This window comes from Apteryx rowi, unplaced genomic scaffold, assembly GCF_003343035.1.
Source record: "Apteryx rowi isolate R43461 unplaced genomic scaffold, aptRow1 scaffold_322, whole genome shotgun sequence".
In the NCBI taxonomy this organism is placed as follows: domain Eukaryota; kingdom Metazoa; phylum Chordata; class Aves; order Apterygiformes; family Apterygidae; genus Apteryx; species Apteryx rowi.
This window is the reverse complement of record NW_020449664.1, coordinates 1,047,842-1,062,470: the sequence shown is the minus strand read 5'-3', so window position 1 is coordinate 1,062,470 and position 14,629 is coordinate 1,047,842. Positions and strand designations below refer to the sequence as shown.

The following is a 14,629-nucleotide window of genomic DNA, read 5'->3' as shown; positions in this document are numbered from 1 at the left end:
GCCGTCGGGGGCGAGCGGGGGGGCGCGGTGTTGCCGTCGGGGGCGAGCGGGGGGCGAGCGGGGGCCGCTGCGGGGCCGTGAGGGACGTGCTCCTCCTTGACGCGGGCGCAGCCGCCCCCAGCAGCTCTCCACCTTCGCGCTGACGCTCTACCAGCACCGCGCCCGCGTGGACGGCAAGCCGGTGCTCGTGGGTAAGCGGCGGCGCTGCCCGGTGCTGCCGGCAGGCGCAGCAGCCGGGGGGGGGGCCCGGGTCACGGCGGGGGGGTCCTGGCGGTGGGCGAGGGGAAGCCAAGCAGCGGCTTGCAGGCGGAGAAAGGGGGAACGGGGGGGTCGCTGCTCGGTCCTCAGGCAGTAACCTTTCACCTCCGGTGCTTCTAGGCAGTGCTAGACCTAAGGCAAAAATGCTTGGTTTTTGCGAGAAATTAAATACGTGTAAAAGTGATTGCTGCCCGAATCCTGCTTTGGTTGCGTTAGCCGCTGATTCAGTCCGTGCTTGTTGCGCGGGATGCGGTCTCGTAACGAAGCCAAGCGAAGACCTACCCGTGAAAGCAGTCACCCCATTTCTCCATCTACCACCTGAGTGCACTTCCAGAACTAGCCCTGCCCGTTGTTAAACCAGTTCAGGAAGCTAACCATGCATATTAACCACTGGCAAAATAAATGAATGGTTTTCTGCTCATTTGGGCTCCTGAAGCGTTTCATTAACAAGCGCTAGTGCTGGTGAAAGGGGGAGGTGGGAATGCATAGGCAAAGGAAAGAAGAGCAGGGAGTAGTTTGAGACCTAGGTATTATATTGTTTTAGCTGCAGCGTGAAACCATCCCTTCAGACTCCTTTACTCTGTCAATATAGTAAGCGAGAAGAACAATGCCGTCTACTCATTACAAAACAGTCTACAGTGGGATTTAGCCGCCTACCGGAAAGAATTCTAAAAATCCCTGTCATAGATCTACTTTAGGTATTTTTAGTTGTTGGGGTTTTTTTTAATCATCCTTTTATCAGGTATTTTTAATTGGTTAATTACTTCAGGTGTATGTACCAATACTATATTTCAAGTTTGTAGAGTTTTTTAAGTCTCTTCTCTGAATATGTCCGGCCTGTATATTCTTATCACAAAATACCACATGTCTTATGTCAACCTCTGTTAGTTCTTTGATGTCTTACCTGTTAGTCTGTTTATCTGTTTATCTGTGACGGCACAGTATTATTCTGTGTGTTGCGGATAGAAGTTCAGGAAAACCGTAATCTTATTCTGTGGTCGATGCTCTATACCACTGCTTGTATTGCAACTATTTCTGCATTTTCAGACATCCCAGCTATGGAAGGGACTGAGAGAGGTCATCTAGCACATCGCTCTGCACAGGAAAAATCTTTACTTATGTCACTCCTGACAGATATTTATCCATTTCGTCTATTTAAAGGCCTCCAATGATAGACTGCTAGGCCATCTGTTCCAAGGCATCACTGTGCTTACTGCTAGAAAGTCTTTCTTGATAGTTAATGTGAATCTTCTCTATTCAAGGTAAACCTGTTATTTCCTATCTTTCCTGGACRCTGAGCAAGTTTTTTTCCCTTCCTGTTTGCACCAGCCTTCTACATGTTTGAACACTGAACATCTCTCCTTTATATCACCTCTTTCAGGGTAAACAGCCTCACTTTTTACTCTGCCTTTTCTCGCAGGGCATGTTTTCTAGATCTCTTGTCAGTCTTGATTCTTCCTCTGAATTCTGTTCAGTGGTTTGTGTTTGAAATGCAGTTTGCAAAAACAGAGATAGTTCTTCAACAGAGTCTTACCAGTGTGCATCAACACTTTGAGTCAGGAAATCCTGCAATTCTTAAACAACTAATGTCTTTAATATAGCAAAGCAGCACCCATCTATTTTGCAGTTTTATTATTGCTAACTTGGTTAGAACCAATGGTTTCAATAATAAACTGATGCAGATAACTGATATGGTTTCTAATATGGCTCTGTGTAAGTTCATAAGTAGAATTAGAGACCATCCTGGGAGGCAAGAAGGATGATGAACAGCACTTAGCTGGATATGAGCTTCAAAACAGGACTGTATTCCAAACAGCTAATGTGACCTTTGGAGGTAAAAACAGAACATTAATTAGAGAGATTATATGGCTATCCCAAATTTGAAATGTTACCCTGAGACACCTCTTTGAAATCATTACTGCAAGGCTGTGTCTAATTCTTATTTCTGTGATTCAGTAAAGGCATTGAAAAATGGTGAACTTTTCAGAGAAAAGCCATGAGAACAGTTGAAGGATGGGGGAAAAAGGGCCCAATGATAAGAGACTCGGTCTGGTTTGCTTCTCAAGGAGAAGTGATAAGGTGAAATATGAGAGAACAGGAATTTGGTACGAAAAGATGCTTAGTGTAGCAAGCAATGTTTAACAAGCTCTAGTTGACATTTGGAAAACTCAGGTAAAAAATAAGGTGCTTTTTATTAAGCGGTCAGTGGAATTAACCATTGAGAGAACTTGCCAAAGTATGAATTCATGTATCATGGCCTTCTTTTTAATAGGGAATTAATTCTTTATTAAGTAATCAGCTCTAGTTTAAGTACGTCATTTGGCTTATGTTATACATAGAGTTCACATGTCTTCTGGCTTCACCTTTTATGAACATAAGTTCTGATCACCCAAGCTACCTTGCAGAGAAGACCTATCATAAGTCGGGATTCAGAAAGGCAGATAATTTGACTCGAAAACCCCAAATTGTGGAGRATTATCACTTCCCTTGTTAGTTTAATTTTTCCTCTGCTGAGCTATTCCTAGTGGCCATTGTCAAGTTCGGTATGGTAGAGTTAGGATTGCATTCAAATGGGGTGTATTTCTTTACTCTGTGAATCTCACTTTTTCAGGATTTTAAAGTCTGATAAAGTCTCATGTTGSGGAGTGACATGGGGTATCGCAGGCCAGATTTGGAGCATTCACTGGTGAAAAGAGCAGTGCTTTTCAGTAAGCCATAGCAAGTGGTCTTATGACAGCTGTTACACTGGGATGTTAATTTATGGACATTCAGTAGGTCATGGCCACTGGCCCCTATTTGTTCCCTGTAAGTGAGGAGTCTGAAATGGCGTGTTAAAAGGAGCAGGCAATTTTAGAAGCTAAGCAGAACTACCCAGAATGAATGCAAGTGTGGTCTGATGAGTGCTTGCCTATATTTTGGGCAGTTTAGGAAGTCATTATCCTGCCAGTCTGATATAGTATCCAGTCAGAAACTAATCCATTTCGGTGCAAAGTAAACCCTAAGGAAAGTGGCATAATTGGCTTTAGGTTGAGTGGTGTGCTTCAGTCTAGCTGACTGAAGTATAGCTACATCTGGTGGTTCTTAGTTGAAGCTGTGTAAATTTATGCAATAAATAAGACACAAATTTTAGCCCCGAGATTCAGTAGGAGGAGGGGGAAGGGTCTCTACTTGAGGCACGCAAGCAGAAATAGAACTAAAATGTTGATGACTGTTCAGGTATGCTTTATGATATAGGCGTAGTCTGCAAGGTATTTAATGGATTGGGACCTGTCTGTCTCAGGCTAACTTGCTTACCCTTCCTAATTTTAGAACCAGTTGTGCTCCTGGAAAGGGCAGAGTTAGACTGCCTAGAAAAGGAGATGGAGCATTTCTCATGGCAGGCACCTGGCTATTTACCACTGCGTTAGAAATCAAGCTTTCTCAGACTGTTTAGATATTGTGTCCTATTGTCATTTCTGGTGACTAAGTACCATACATTGTTATCACTCTTTGCACCTTTGTCTTACTGTCCTCTATAAGTCATATCTACTGATGATTTTTCTTTTGCTAGTGTGTTTGTAGGAATGCTGAGTGCCTGTGTAACCAGTCAGCACAACTCATAGCTAAGCCTAGCTAAGAAGAGGTTCTAGTTTTGCATGATCTCTTGCTCGTGGAATATCTCAAATTAGTGAGGTGAAACCTAATTTGTGACCCAGAGTAGATGGGCTGGGCTTTGCATCTTGGGTGTAGGTTGTGAGGAGAACAGACCTTGGAAAGTCGTGTCATTCTGAACTTGTCTTTTGTCTTACAGACTTCTGGGACACAGCTGGACAAGAGAGGTTCCAGAGCATGCATGCGTCCTATTACCATAAGGCTCATGCTTGTATCATGGTAAGGGTAGTGTCTCAGCTGTGATTTGGTGGAATTTTGACTGATAACAGTCCCAATTGACATTGGTTTATATGTTACTTTTCACATTTATACTTATATTTTTTGTCCCTTCTAGTTGCTTAAAAGACTTTCCTATATTGTTCCTTTTTCTCTCACCAGATAAAACCACTGTAGTTGGGAATGTTTAGCTCTTTTTATCTTCCTGATGGCACCCTTACTACATTCCCTGAGTTTGTTTTCTTCTATATTTCCTTACGCTGGTCACTGTGTTTCCAGTAAAGAAGTACCTAAAACCGAACATACAACTTTAGATGCAGTCCTGTCAGAGGTGATGTGAGAGAAAGGATATCCCTTTCTTATTCTGTGATGTGACTTTTGGATTATGCAGTACAAAACTGTTCTGACGTGTTCTGCAGAGGCACCACATAAGACAGGCTTTTCTGATCTTCTGCTCTTTGTTTTCACATACTTTGCTGCTTCCTGTATTTACAGCTCAAATGAGTCTTGGTTTTTTCCTTCTAACCTGCTTAGGTCTCTTGGTCTGTACTGTTGCTTTAACTTTTCCCTATTTGTCATTATTTGTGAACATCAGTCAACTTCACTGATAATGTAATGGTTAAATTAGAGGAGCCTCACATTTGGTCCTACTTAGCATAACAGATTTTTCTTGGTGCTTGTTCATTGTCATGGGTGATAGAGTGCTTGTCATTGTACAAAATAAGAATGTAAAGGAAACCCAGGGACTGTTGCCAGCATGGTGCAAAGAAAGGGGTGGCTGCATGTTTAAAGGCTTGCTAGATATTCTCCCTTTTATCTTTCATCCTTTCTAACAAAGGCCAGTTTCTGTTGTTGATGTCCTACTTAAACAGTTGTAATTGACTCTGTCAGGAGGCTCCAAGGAATGCTACCTCAAATCTTTTAATCCAGTTGAAATACCCTCCTCCAGATGTTGCTTTCAGCTGCTGTATTTGCAGTATTATGTCCTTAAAGAAAGACTAGAAGAATGTAGGACTGGGGCAAATTCTGGATTCCGTACAAGTGTTTGGTGCAGTGGGTTGATCAGGAGCTGTCCTGCTGTAGGCCCCATGATAGCTGGTTCTTTTTCGGAAGGTGTTCGATGTTCAGCGGAAAGTCACCTACAAGAACTTGAGCAGCTGGTACAAGGAGCTGAGAGAGTTCCGCCCGGAGATTCCTTGTATTGTAGTGGCCAACAAAATTGATGGTGAGTATGTATTTTCAGCTTCTCAGGGTTATGATGTGATTCTCTTCTGACCTGACTGGTGAAAGAATGTCATTTGTCTGTTTGATCCAGGTGAGTTCTTGAATATTAGTCCCTTAGAGCTGTATTTTACTAAGTGAATAGCTGGATTCTCTACTGACCTTTCATGGTGTCTTATAGGCTCTTGTTCTTGTCTTGCTAGCAGTTAACAATACAAGTTCAGTCCATTTACAGTTTATTCAAGTGATGTGCTTCCAATTCTGTCCTTACCATGCTGCACATTTCATCCAAGAACCCCAAAGCTGATTGGAGCAGTGATTAGTCAAAAATTACCGGATGTCTTGATGGAAAAGGAGCGTAACCTATTCTGTGGCTTCCCCTGATACAGACAGTAGCTGCCTTTGTATTGCTAATTCAGCCTGCAGGTTTCCAAGGGTCTCCACGGTAGCGTGTCTAAATATACCTGATGGCAAACTTGTTCAGCTCCCTCTGCAGATGACTGGATGCTTGCCTCCTCTTCTTAGGGATGCCAGCTAGGCATTCATTAATGCTGTCATTTGGGCTGTGATCTGTCTCCAGCATCTTGTGAGAGCACCTAATTCTTCACCTTTCTGCTCAGCATCGAAGAGCGGACCACATCCCCTTAGGTCCACAATCTCCTGCTGTTCCCTATCAAGTACAGTGTCAGAAATGGGCTTCCCTCCTGACGTTCATGGTAGGAGTCATCGCAGCTGTAAATAGGTGTCCCTATCTGAACAAGTCGTCTGGGCTCCCGCTGTAGTCAATGGAAGTTCATTTGGTTCAGTGGTGGGTTTTAGGGCATGATTGAGCTTACCTAGTGGAAGACTTTCCTCTAGGATGAGTCAATACAGCCTTGGATCCACTGACTGTACAGGGAATCCAAGGCAAATTGACCTGATGTTGGAACCCATATTGTAGACGCTGCATCTGTGTAGGTGAATCCTGCTCTCAGTTTTCTATGTGAGAGTAGGGAGTGCTCCAGGAGACTCCTCTCCCCTGCTTTGTTTGCTGTATTCCACCAGCACAAGGAAATGATCAGCCTACAGCTCTTAGCACAGGTCCAGCCTGCAGAATCATTTATCCAGCTTCCTGCTTCCTCCAARGAGGCAGGGAAGAGCTCCCTGGGCAGTTCTCATTGGCAAGCATTTGGAGTCTGACCTACTTCAGCTGTTGCTTCCATGAGAAAAGATGGATAGTCTGGAATCATTCTCTTTCTGTGTTGGTACGCAGACTGTCTTTCTACCAAAACTTTGAGCTGTGACTGCTGTGCCAGCATGGGCTGTAGGTACGCTGTAGATTTGTTCCAAAATTGAAAAAGGCCCCTTGCCTACTGAGGTTAGAGTAGCCGGACCTGTCTGTTAAATATATATAACGATATAGTCATTTGTATGCTCTGAGCCTATCCTTGATTCACAGGAATGTGGGTAATGTGGCATAAAGACAGTGGCCGGATATGGTTAAAAAGTGCAAAATGGAGGGAGAGGCATGATTAGTGTTGGCAGTGGTAACCAGGTCATGTGGACACATAGCAAAATTCACAGGGAGGTACCTGGAAAACATTCACAGTTGCAGCACAGCAAGTGAACTGGGATGTCTTCTGCTGCAAAACATTATTCATTTATAGCACATCAGGATCTGTCTGCGTTTTAGTCAAGCACCATGGACAAGCAACAAACCTCTTTCCTTTGTGTGTCGTCTTGTCAACTGTTTGCTGATGCTGTCACTTTTAAAACCCTCTGGCTCTTGGGGAGGACTATCCTGGCCTTGCACTGCAGTGAGGAGGCCCTGACAGCTAGATCAGGCTCTGGTCTCCGTATGTTCCACCAACCCATGTATATGTTGGCATCACTGCCTACAGTGATGTCTCAGTGACCACTTCTTCTTTTTTCCCCCAGCGGATATGAAGGTGACCCAGAAAAGCTTCAACTTTGCCCGGAAATTCAATTTGCCCTTTTACTTTGTGTCTGCTGCAGATGGCACCAACGTAGTGAAGGTAAAACATAGCTGTTTGGCTCAGTGTCCATGAGAGCCCAATACAGTGCAAGGACATGGAGATTGCTACAGGCACAGAGAGCAGAAAAGGGGCCAGCACTTCTGGTTGGTCACTTGTGATGGTTCTGGTAGCTATAGGTTGTTGCAAAGTTTTTTTTCTTGGGGTGTGGAAATAGACAGTTTCCCTATCTTGAAGAAACCCAGCGTCCTTTACTTTGAGTGACAAGCGTTCTCCTTCTCATCAGCTCTTCAATGATGCTATCAAACTGGCAGTTGCTTACAAACAGAATTCAGGCGATTTCATGGATGAGGTCATGCGAGAGTTGGAGGTAAGAAAAGCTCTACTTACTGCACCCCTCCCTCTTCTAAAGTGATTAGCAGCTCTGCCCTTTTTCCCCTCAGGGAAAGCTGGGCGCCTGCACCAGAGGGTGAAACTTTGCATGCTTGGAGAGAGTTGCTTTATGCTGGTGACACTATGGGGTTTGTGAGCTGCCCATGTCTGGTTTGGACTGGATGAGGTGGCGACACTCGGGAGAGCTCATGCTGCCCTCGGCAGAGTTTGAGAGTACCACAGCAAAGCAGAGTGTGGCTGTTGCTCTCATGCTTCTCAGAGTTTCTTGTCCTGCTCCTTTTCAGAGCTTTGACCTGCAGAATAAGAGTGAGGACTTGTCGGAAACAGAGGAGAGCTGCCCTGAAGAGAAGCCCCCATCTGCCTAAAGCCTCGGATCCTGAGTTTGTTGTTTGCCATTTCCCTGGATTTCTGGGGTTAGTTACAGCTGGCCTTCACAGAGGAAAGTGATCTTTTCATGCGCTCAGTACTCTGGTGGGCCTGGGCCTTTCCCCTTCTTGCATCTCTGACTGTCTGGGCATGGCCTTCCTTGACCGGGCCCTGCCCACCACGGTCAAGGAGAGGGGCAAGAATGTCCACATGGTTGCTGCATGTTCCTTAGAGGCTGAGCTTGCTGGGAGAGCCGAGCCACTCTTGGATCTGCAGGGAAGAGTCCTGCCCAGATGCTTTAATAGTACCTACTGGAGAAAACAAACACTAAAGAATTTTTTTATAAAGCTTTGAGCTTGGATCCTGCACTTTTGTTATAGGGCAAAGCACAGGTCAGACTGCCAGCCCTCCCCGTTGCTTTATAGCTTATCTAGTGCTGCCTCCCTCTCCACCCATTTGATCTCTGCTGCACTGTTTCTCTGSGTTTCCCTTCCCATTCTGTTATGGAGCAGCCAAATCCAGCGGACTTCTGGACTCAGGGAATTTCTCTTTTCAGGCCTGCTAGAGCTGAATGGGGTGGACTCTCACACCCAGAAGGTTTCTCCCACCGCAGTCTGATGGATGTGGCTGCTGCTGTTCCAGTGTATGGATCCAAAGGCTTAGTGTGTGTTCCAAAGAGCCAGATACATACTTAAACATGCGCACACATACACGACTCATGTGACTTGCAAAACAGATTAACACAGGTAGTGGGTGCTGGTAAAGGCACCACTCTTAAAACAAGCAGCACTCCCATGAACATAGCCCAGTCCTTCTACAGCTGGTCATGACTGATGTTCACTAGTGAAGCATAAACATGCTTCCTTACTTCTTAGACTCACGAGCAGCTCATATCCATGGATCCCTTGTATATTAGCAGGGCATTAAGCCCATCTAATATCTGTGCCCAGATGCCAGCCTACTTAGTCATCGGCTCAGACCTTGGGCCTTTCCAGATGTGGGTCTCATCTTGTTTGTGTGCTAGTCTGATGTGACATTTGCTTGTGAACTGCACCTACACGCAGGGATCCCACCAGTAGCTGGCCCTAGACACCTGGTGTTTCCAGCTGCTGGCTCCCAGGCCAATGGGCCCCTAGGACCTGGGTTCCCTCCTCCCGTTGCTAGCACTCAGGCCTCTCGACACACGCACAGGGAAGAGAGCAGGGCCGCAGAGAAAATGGTTTGGAATAGCTTTTATAGAGAAGGTGACATAGACTGTGGTGATTAGCTGCAAGGCTCAGTTAGGTGAGCAGTCTGTTTATGTGTGACCAGCCCCTTTATCCCCCCTACTCTGCCTTTTCCCATGCTTATACCTTCCCCTCATCTACCTTGACCCCTCCCTTTCTCCGCCCTAGTCTCCTTCCAAATAAACAACCCACCCCCAGTTACTTTTTCCCCCTGGCTCCCAGTTTTGTGACATCAATACCCGTATTTGGTATTTCAGATGCGGTTCTCTAGTTCATCTTGGACTTCCGTGTTATTACTGATGCGGTTTTCTGCGTAGCGCCAGCCTTGCCAGGTTCCACTCCCCCAAAGGACCTCAGCAATCCCTTCAGTTATCCGTGAAGCTTGGCTGTCTCTCATATTACTTCCCCCTTAAACACTTGTGAAATCTGGCCATTCCTCATGGCGCTGTCTGTAACTCCTGTCAGCTTCCCACTCTTATTTCTCATGTCAAGCGGCTCTTGGTCTGCTCAGTCAGCCAACGCTTAGGCCAGGGCCTAGTCACCCGCTTGCCTGCCTTAACACGTTCACCAAAAGTCGTCTTCATGCCRCATCRTTTTTCCCCAGCCTCAGCGCGCCAGCCTCCTCCGTCCTGTTGCTGCCTGCGTGGCTCCGAGCACCCTCCTCTCCGAGCGGGCAGAGTTTCAGCCTGTTGGGTGACTCTTTGCCTTTGTGGCCAACTGGCTGCACGCAGCCTCGTTTTTTGGTGCCGTCTACGGAAATCCCTGCCGTGGCCCCAAGACAGAATTGGACTGAGGCATGGTCAGCTCTGGGAATAGGCAATTTTATTTCTAGAACTGAGTAAAGTTTCAGGGTTTGTGGGCAGTGAGGGGGGGGTGGGCTGGGCAGAGCAGGCCTTTGGCCCTGGGGTTGCCTCTGGGTCGGTGGGCATTGCCCCAGAAGGAAGCGGTCACCACACRYTGCAGCCTGCCCTGGATCCCGTTTGCCTTGCTGCTCAAGTCTTACTTCCCTTTAGGACCCGCAGCAGCTCCTGCACCCCAGTAAAGAATTCCATGAGCTTGTGGCATGGATATGGGCAGGACACAGGCCTGGCTGATTGTCTTGGCCTCTGGAACGGGCCGGAGGCCRAGAATGAATGACCCCATCTCCATGACGCTTCTTGCTGTGTGCTCATCTGTAACAGGATCCATCTGTATGTAATACCTGCACATGACATGCACATGGAAGTGGATGCACGAGCTTGCTCTGCTGCATGTAATGCATGGACAAGGATGTGCATGTTCTTGGATGTGCATGTGCAACCACACAAGTTCACTGAGACCTGCGGACCAGGGAATGGAAGAGTTGGGCAGTATCCAGGCATCACTCTGTCACTAGGCTCAGCTCCCTGTCCGACTCAGCACTTCTTTCATAAGTCGAACTCTGCTGTGAACCTCTCTAGCATCATCCCGTTCCCCGGGCAGTGCCCAGCGCTGAAGTGAGCACCCCATTCTTTGGCCACACTGGGACGTGTGGCACCAGAGCATGAGGCTGAGGAGCTGCAGGGATTACTGCTGGCTGGTGTGAACTTGCCAGGATTGGGAAGAGGTTTTGGGCTGGCTTGGCAGCCTTTGCTAAACCACGTGGCATTCTGGGAAGTGCCTGCAACTGGAGAAGTAAATGGATGCTGATTATTGCAGCTGATCACTGTGGAAACATGGCGTGTACCTTGTGTCAGTGTGCCTGCCAGAGTCCAATGCTCTGATCAGGTTCTTTTAGATATTCCACACATGGAGGGTGTAATGTTTGATATCAAAATTTACTTCTTTGAACATATTTGATATTACATGGGATTTTTGATTTAGCAGAGTGATACAGCAATATACTGAAATCACAATACAAGTGTGAGTTACACTTAGGAAAACACAGCAATTGCAATATACAATTCAATCGCAATACAAATGTGATCCCCATTACCGGTCTCTATAATATGCTCACGGTCACGATGCTGGCCGTCCCCAATCGCCAGAAAGGAATATGTGCCTTGAAACCAGCTCTTCAAAATTCTTTTGTTAGTTGTTCAGCTTTTATACTCTGTGTTGAGCTGAGCCACCTATACGCTTCCCCCCATGCTGGTCTGGCTAACTCAGCGAGACATTCATACTCTTTTGATGAACTCAGGGAGAAGCATTTACACTGGTTGATCCGCTCATTTGACATAGATGTTTTTGTAAAAAAAAGGCCACCTTCCAGTCCCCTTTGTGTTGAAATAAAGTCAGCTTTCTGTGCAACAGCTGTGGTCAGTCACACCCTACACTGTTCCTGAGCTTCATGGGCACCGCGCTCTTGCCCATCTCCTCTGACTCTTCTTCCACTGTAGGGGTTTTGTGGTCGGTCACAGCGGCACCTCCCGTTCCTGCCCCTCTGCTCTGGGGCCCAGGGACCCGGGTGCTGTTAGGGCACTGCATGCAGACAGTCAGGGCTGCAGCAAACGGCAGCCGGGGCGGCATGCCAAGGGGTCAGCTTCAGTGCAAACTGGAGAGCTGCGGAGAGGAGCGTGCGGGCCTGAGAGGGGGAACAGCATGGAAATTGCCTCCTTCTCCGTCCAGTGCCCAACACTGCGTGCACTTGGCCACATGTACCAAGGGCCCCAGCTGCCCTCAGCCCCAGGCAGTGTTGAACCAGAATTGCTCTGTTGCTTGTCAACAGCGAGTACATTAATCCTGCCACACGGTGCTGGTAAGTTTAACCCGGCCAGGGTGCACTGTGCTGCACGTGCATTTTACTGTTTTCTGTAGGAGAGCTGACCTCGCCCGGGGCGCAGGACCTATCCCGCTTGAACATCTGTCTGCCATAGCCTCAAGCAGCCTTGGCAGAGGCGGTGCAGGGAGCTGGGCAGCGCTGCCCGCCCCAGGGCTGCGCACCCTCGTGCCGCGAGCGGTGTTCAGCCAGGGCTCTGCCGGGCGTCCGATCCCAGCGCCCGCAGCTGCCGCCTCCGCTCCTGCTCACGACCCCCCYGCGCCGGATCCAGCGCTCCGGAACCGGCAGCTCTGTGACATCGGCCTCGGCGCCACGGCGCCGGCCAACGCGGACGCAGCGGTGCACCGAGCGCTGGGTGCCAGCAGCTGCGTGGTGCCGCTGGGGAAGATGAAGCTGCTCCCCCTCCTCCTGGTGCTGGCCGCGGGCTGGCCCACGCGTGATGTGCAGGACAGCTGCGGGTGAGTGGCGCGAGGCTTTGGGAGAGCGTGTTTGGGGGCCCTGCAGGGAGCCCGCTTGCCCCCACGGCTGCACGGGGGCTGCCCAGGCCGGGCAGGAGGCTCAGCTCCTCTGCAGCACCCAGGCTCCCGGCACGTCCCGCCGCGGGGCTGCGGCCGTGCACCGCGCAGGGGCCTTGGCCCTGCTGGCCGCACGCTGCCTCCTGCGGAGGGGAGCAGGAGCGACGACGACGACGACTTTCAGCCTGAGCGGAGCGGGCAGCAGTCGAGGGCGGCACTAACGAGTTTCTGATTACAGCGGGAGCTGCGGGCTCCGGCCCATGGACTCTTACTACAGCACGATGCGCGTCGTGGGCGGTGCGGATGCCCAGCCGGGGTCCTGGCCCTGGATCGTCAGCATCCAGGTGCCCTGGCCAAGAGGCACTGGGCACATATGCGGAGGGTCCCTCATCAGCCCACAGTGGGTCCTCACAGCAGCTCACTGCTTCATAAACGCCAGGTGAGGAGGCTCAGGGAATGGGGACGTCCCCACAACACGGGCAGGTGCCCTGGCTCTGCTCTCTCCAACGCCTCTCTCCATCTCCCTTCCAGCTATGTCGAGACGTGGCGTGTRGTGGTTGGTGCCTCCAGTTTGCTTCAGCTGGGCCCCGAGGTCCAAGTGCGCAACATTAAGCGGCTAGTGACGCACGAACACTATGATAACCGCTCGCAGAGAAATGACATCGCATTGCTGGAGCTGGACCATCCCGTGCAGTGCAGCTACTACATACAGCTTGCGTGTGTGCCCGACGCTTCCCTGCGCGTGTCAGAGCTGTCGCCTTGCTACGTCAGCGGCTGGGGCGCCACGGAGGAAGGATGTGAGTCCGCAGCAAGCGCTGCTCTTCCCTGAGCGCAGGCTCGGCGCGCTGTCGAGACAGGGGCTGCGCTGCCCGAGAGCAGAGGCCGAGCCCTGGGTCAAGGCAAAGGGACGTATGCTGTAAAGAGGCGGCCTTGACCCCTTGCCCAAAGCAAGGCAGAGGGGYGGCACCAGTACATACGCCCCTCGAGGTCCAAAGCCAGGTCTTTGGGAAGGCGTTCACCCAGACGGGGAGGGAGGAACGGCAGCGAGCTGCCGGGTGCCAATTCCTTTCTGTGCCCACAGCTCAGATACGACCTGCCGTCCTGCAGGAGGCCCTCGTCCACCTCATCGACAACCACATCTGCAACAGCAGCCGGTGGTACGCAGGGGCCATCAGGAACACCAACTTGTGYGCRGGCTACCAGCAAGGCGGCATCGACACCTGCCAGGTAGGAAGGTGCAGCAAGGCAGCCCGCAGCAGCGGTGCAGCCCCGTCACAGCCTCCCGTACGTACGGACGCACGCTGCCCGCGCTCTGCCCGGCCGGCCGCCCGCCCAGCTCTGCTGCCGCCAGCGACAGAGCTCRCCTGCCCTTCCCGTCTGCAGCGCCTTGGCGAGTCGTCCCCTTGCCCCAGGTGCCGGGSACTCTCCACAGAGAGACCGTGCAGGGCTCCGGGTGCCCCGGACGCCCACATCCCTACCCCGGAACAGCCCCGTCCCACGCATCCGGCATCGCCGTGCAGACCCAGGACAGAGCCCACCTTGCAGGCGCACGCTCCCCTCCCCAACCAGCTCCTGCAGGCCCCAGCAGCCGAGACGGGCCGCTCTGCCGCGCAGGCAGCTCCGCGAGGTGCTGCCGCAGGAGCAGCCCCAGCCGTAGCGCTGACGCCGGCCGCCCGGCAATAAACGCCTTAAGCCTCTCTCCCGCGCTGCAGGGCGACAGCGGCGGCCCCCTCGTATGCAAAGACAGAACTGCCGACTACTACTGGCTCGTCGGCGTCACCAGCTGGGGAAAAGGCTGCGGCAGAATGCAGCAGCCCGGCGTCTACACCTCCACCCAGCACTACTACAACTGGATCCTGTCACACATGGGACTGCGCCCAACAGGACAGACAACTGCACCAGCACCGTCTGCCTCCAGCCCATTCCAGAGGCCAAAGCCAAAACCAACACATGCAAGCAGGCCTGCGCCCTGCCCATTCCCACACCACAAGCTCGTGGAATTCTTTGCTCTGCTGCAGGAGCTGCTGCAGGTCATACAGGAAAGCGAGGCTTGAGCAGCAAGGCAAACGGGAT

The 14,629-nt window shown here is 50.3% G+C and overlaps 2 protein-coding genes across 11 annotated transcripts in view; both read left to right on the top strand.

Annotated features, from left to right (window-relative positions):
- Positions 1-69: 69 nt before the first annotated feature.
- On the top strand, positions 70-12,999 carry LOC112968660 (rab-like protein 2A). 10 transcript variants are annotated; one of them, XR_003254403.1, is made up of 8 exons: positions 4,053-4,128; positions 4,288-4,456; positions 5,239-5,350; positions 7,264-7,361; positions 7,606-7,689; positions 7,997-8,125; positions 8,635-8,721; positions 9,562-9,883. XR_003254403.1 is itself a non-coding variant. In XM_026071135.1 (7 exons), exons 2-6 carry the CDS (start codon positions 4,334-4,336, stop codon positions 8,075-8,077), a joined length of 498 nt encoding a protein of 165 aa, XP_025926920.1. In that variant the 5' UTR covers positions 4,053-4,128; positions 4,288-4,333; the 3' UTR covers positions 8,078-8,125; positions 8,635-9,883. The 10 variants fall into 10 exon arrangements, 9 of the variants coding, with proteins under 9 accessions (XP_025926923.1, XP_025926925.1, XP_025926924.1 ...); XM_026071135.1 differs by having other exon boundaries at positions 8,635-9,883; XM_026071136.1 differs by lacking the exons at positions 8,635-8,721; positions 9,562-9,883 and adding an exon at positions 8,311-8,430.
- A 110-nt stretch (positions 13,000-13,109) lies between these two features.
- Positions 13,110-14,629, top strand: part of ARSA (arylsulfatase A) — a 7,056-nt gene continuing 5,536 nt past the window's right edge. Inside the window, exons 1-2 of the mRNA XM_026071128.1 lie at positions 13,110-13,353; positions 13,638-13,783. Of these exons, the coding sequence (XP_025926913.1) occupies positions 13,192-13,353; positions 13,638-13,783 (308 nt within the window). The 5' untranslated portion in view covers positions 13,110-13,191. The remainder of the gene's footprint in view (positions 13,354-13,637; positions 13,784-14,629) is intronic.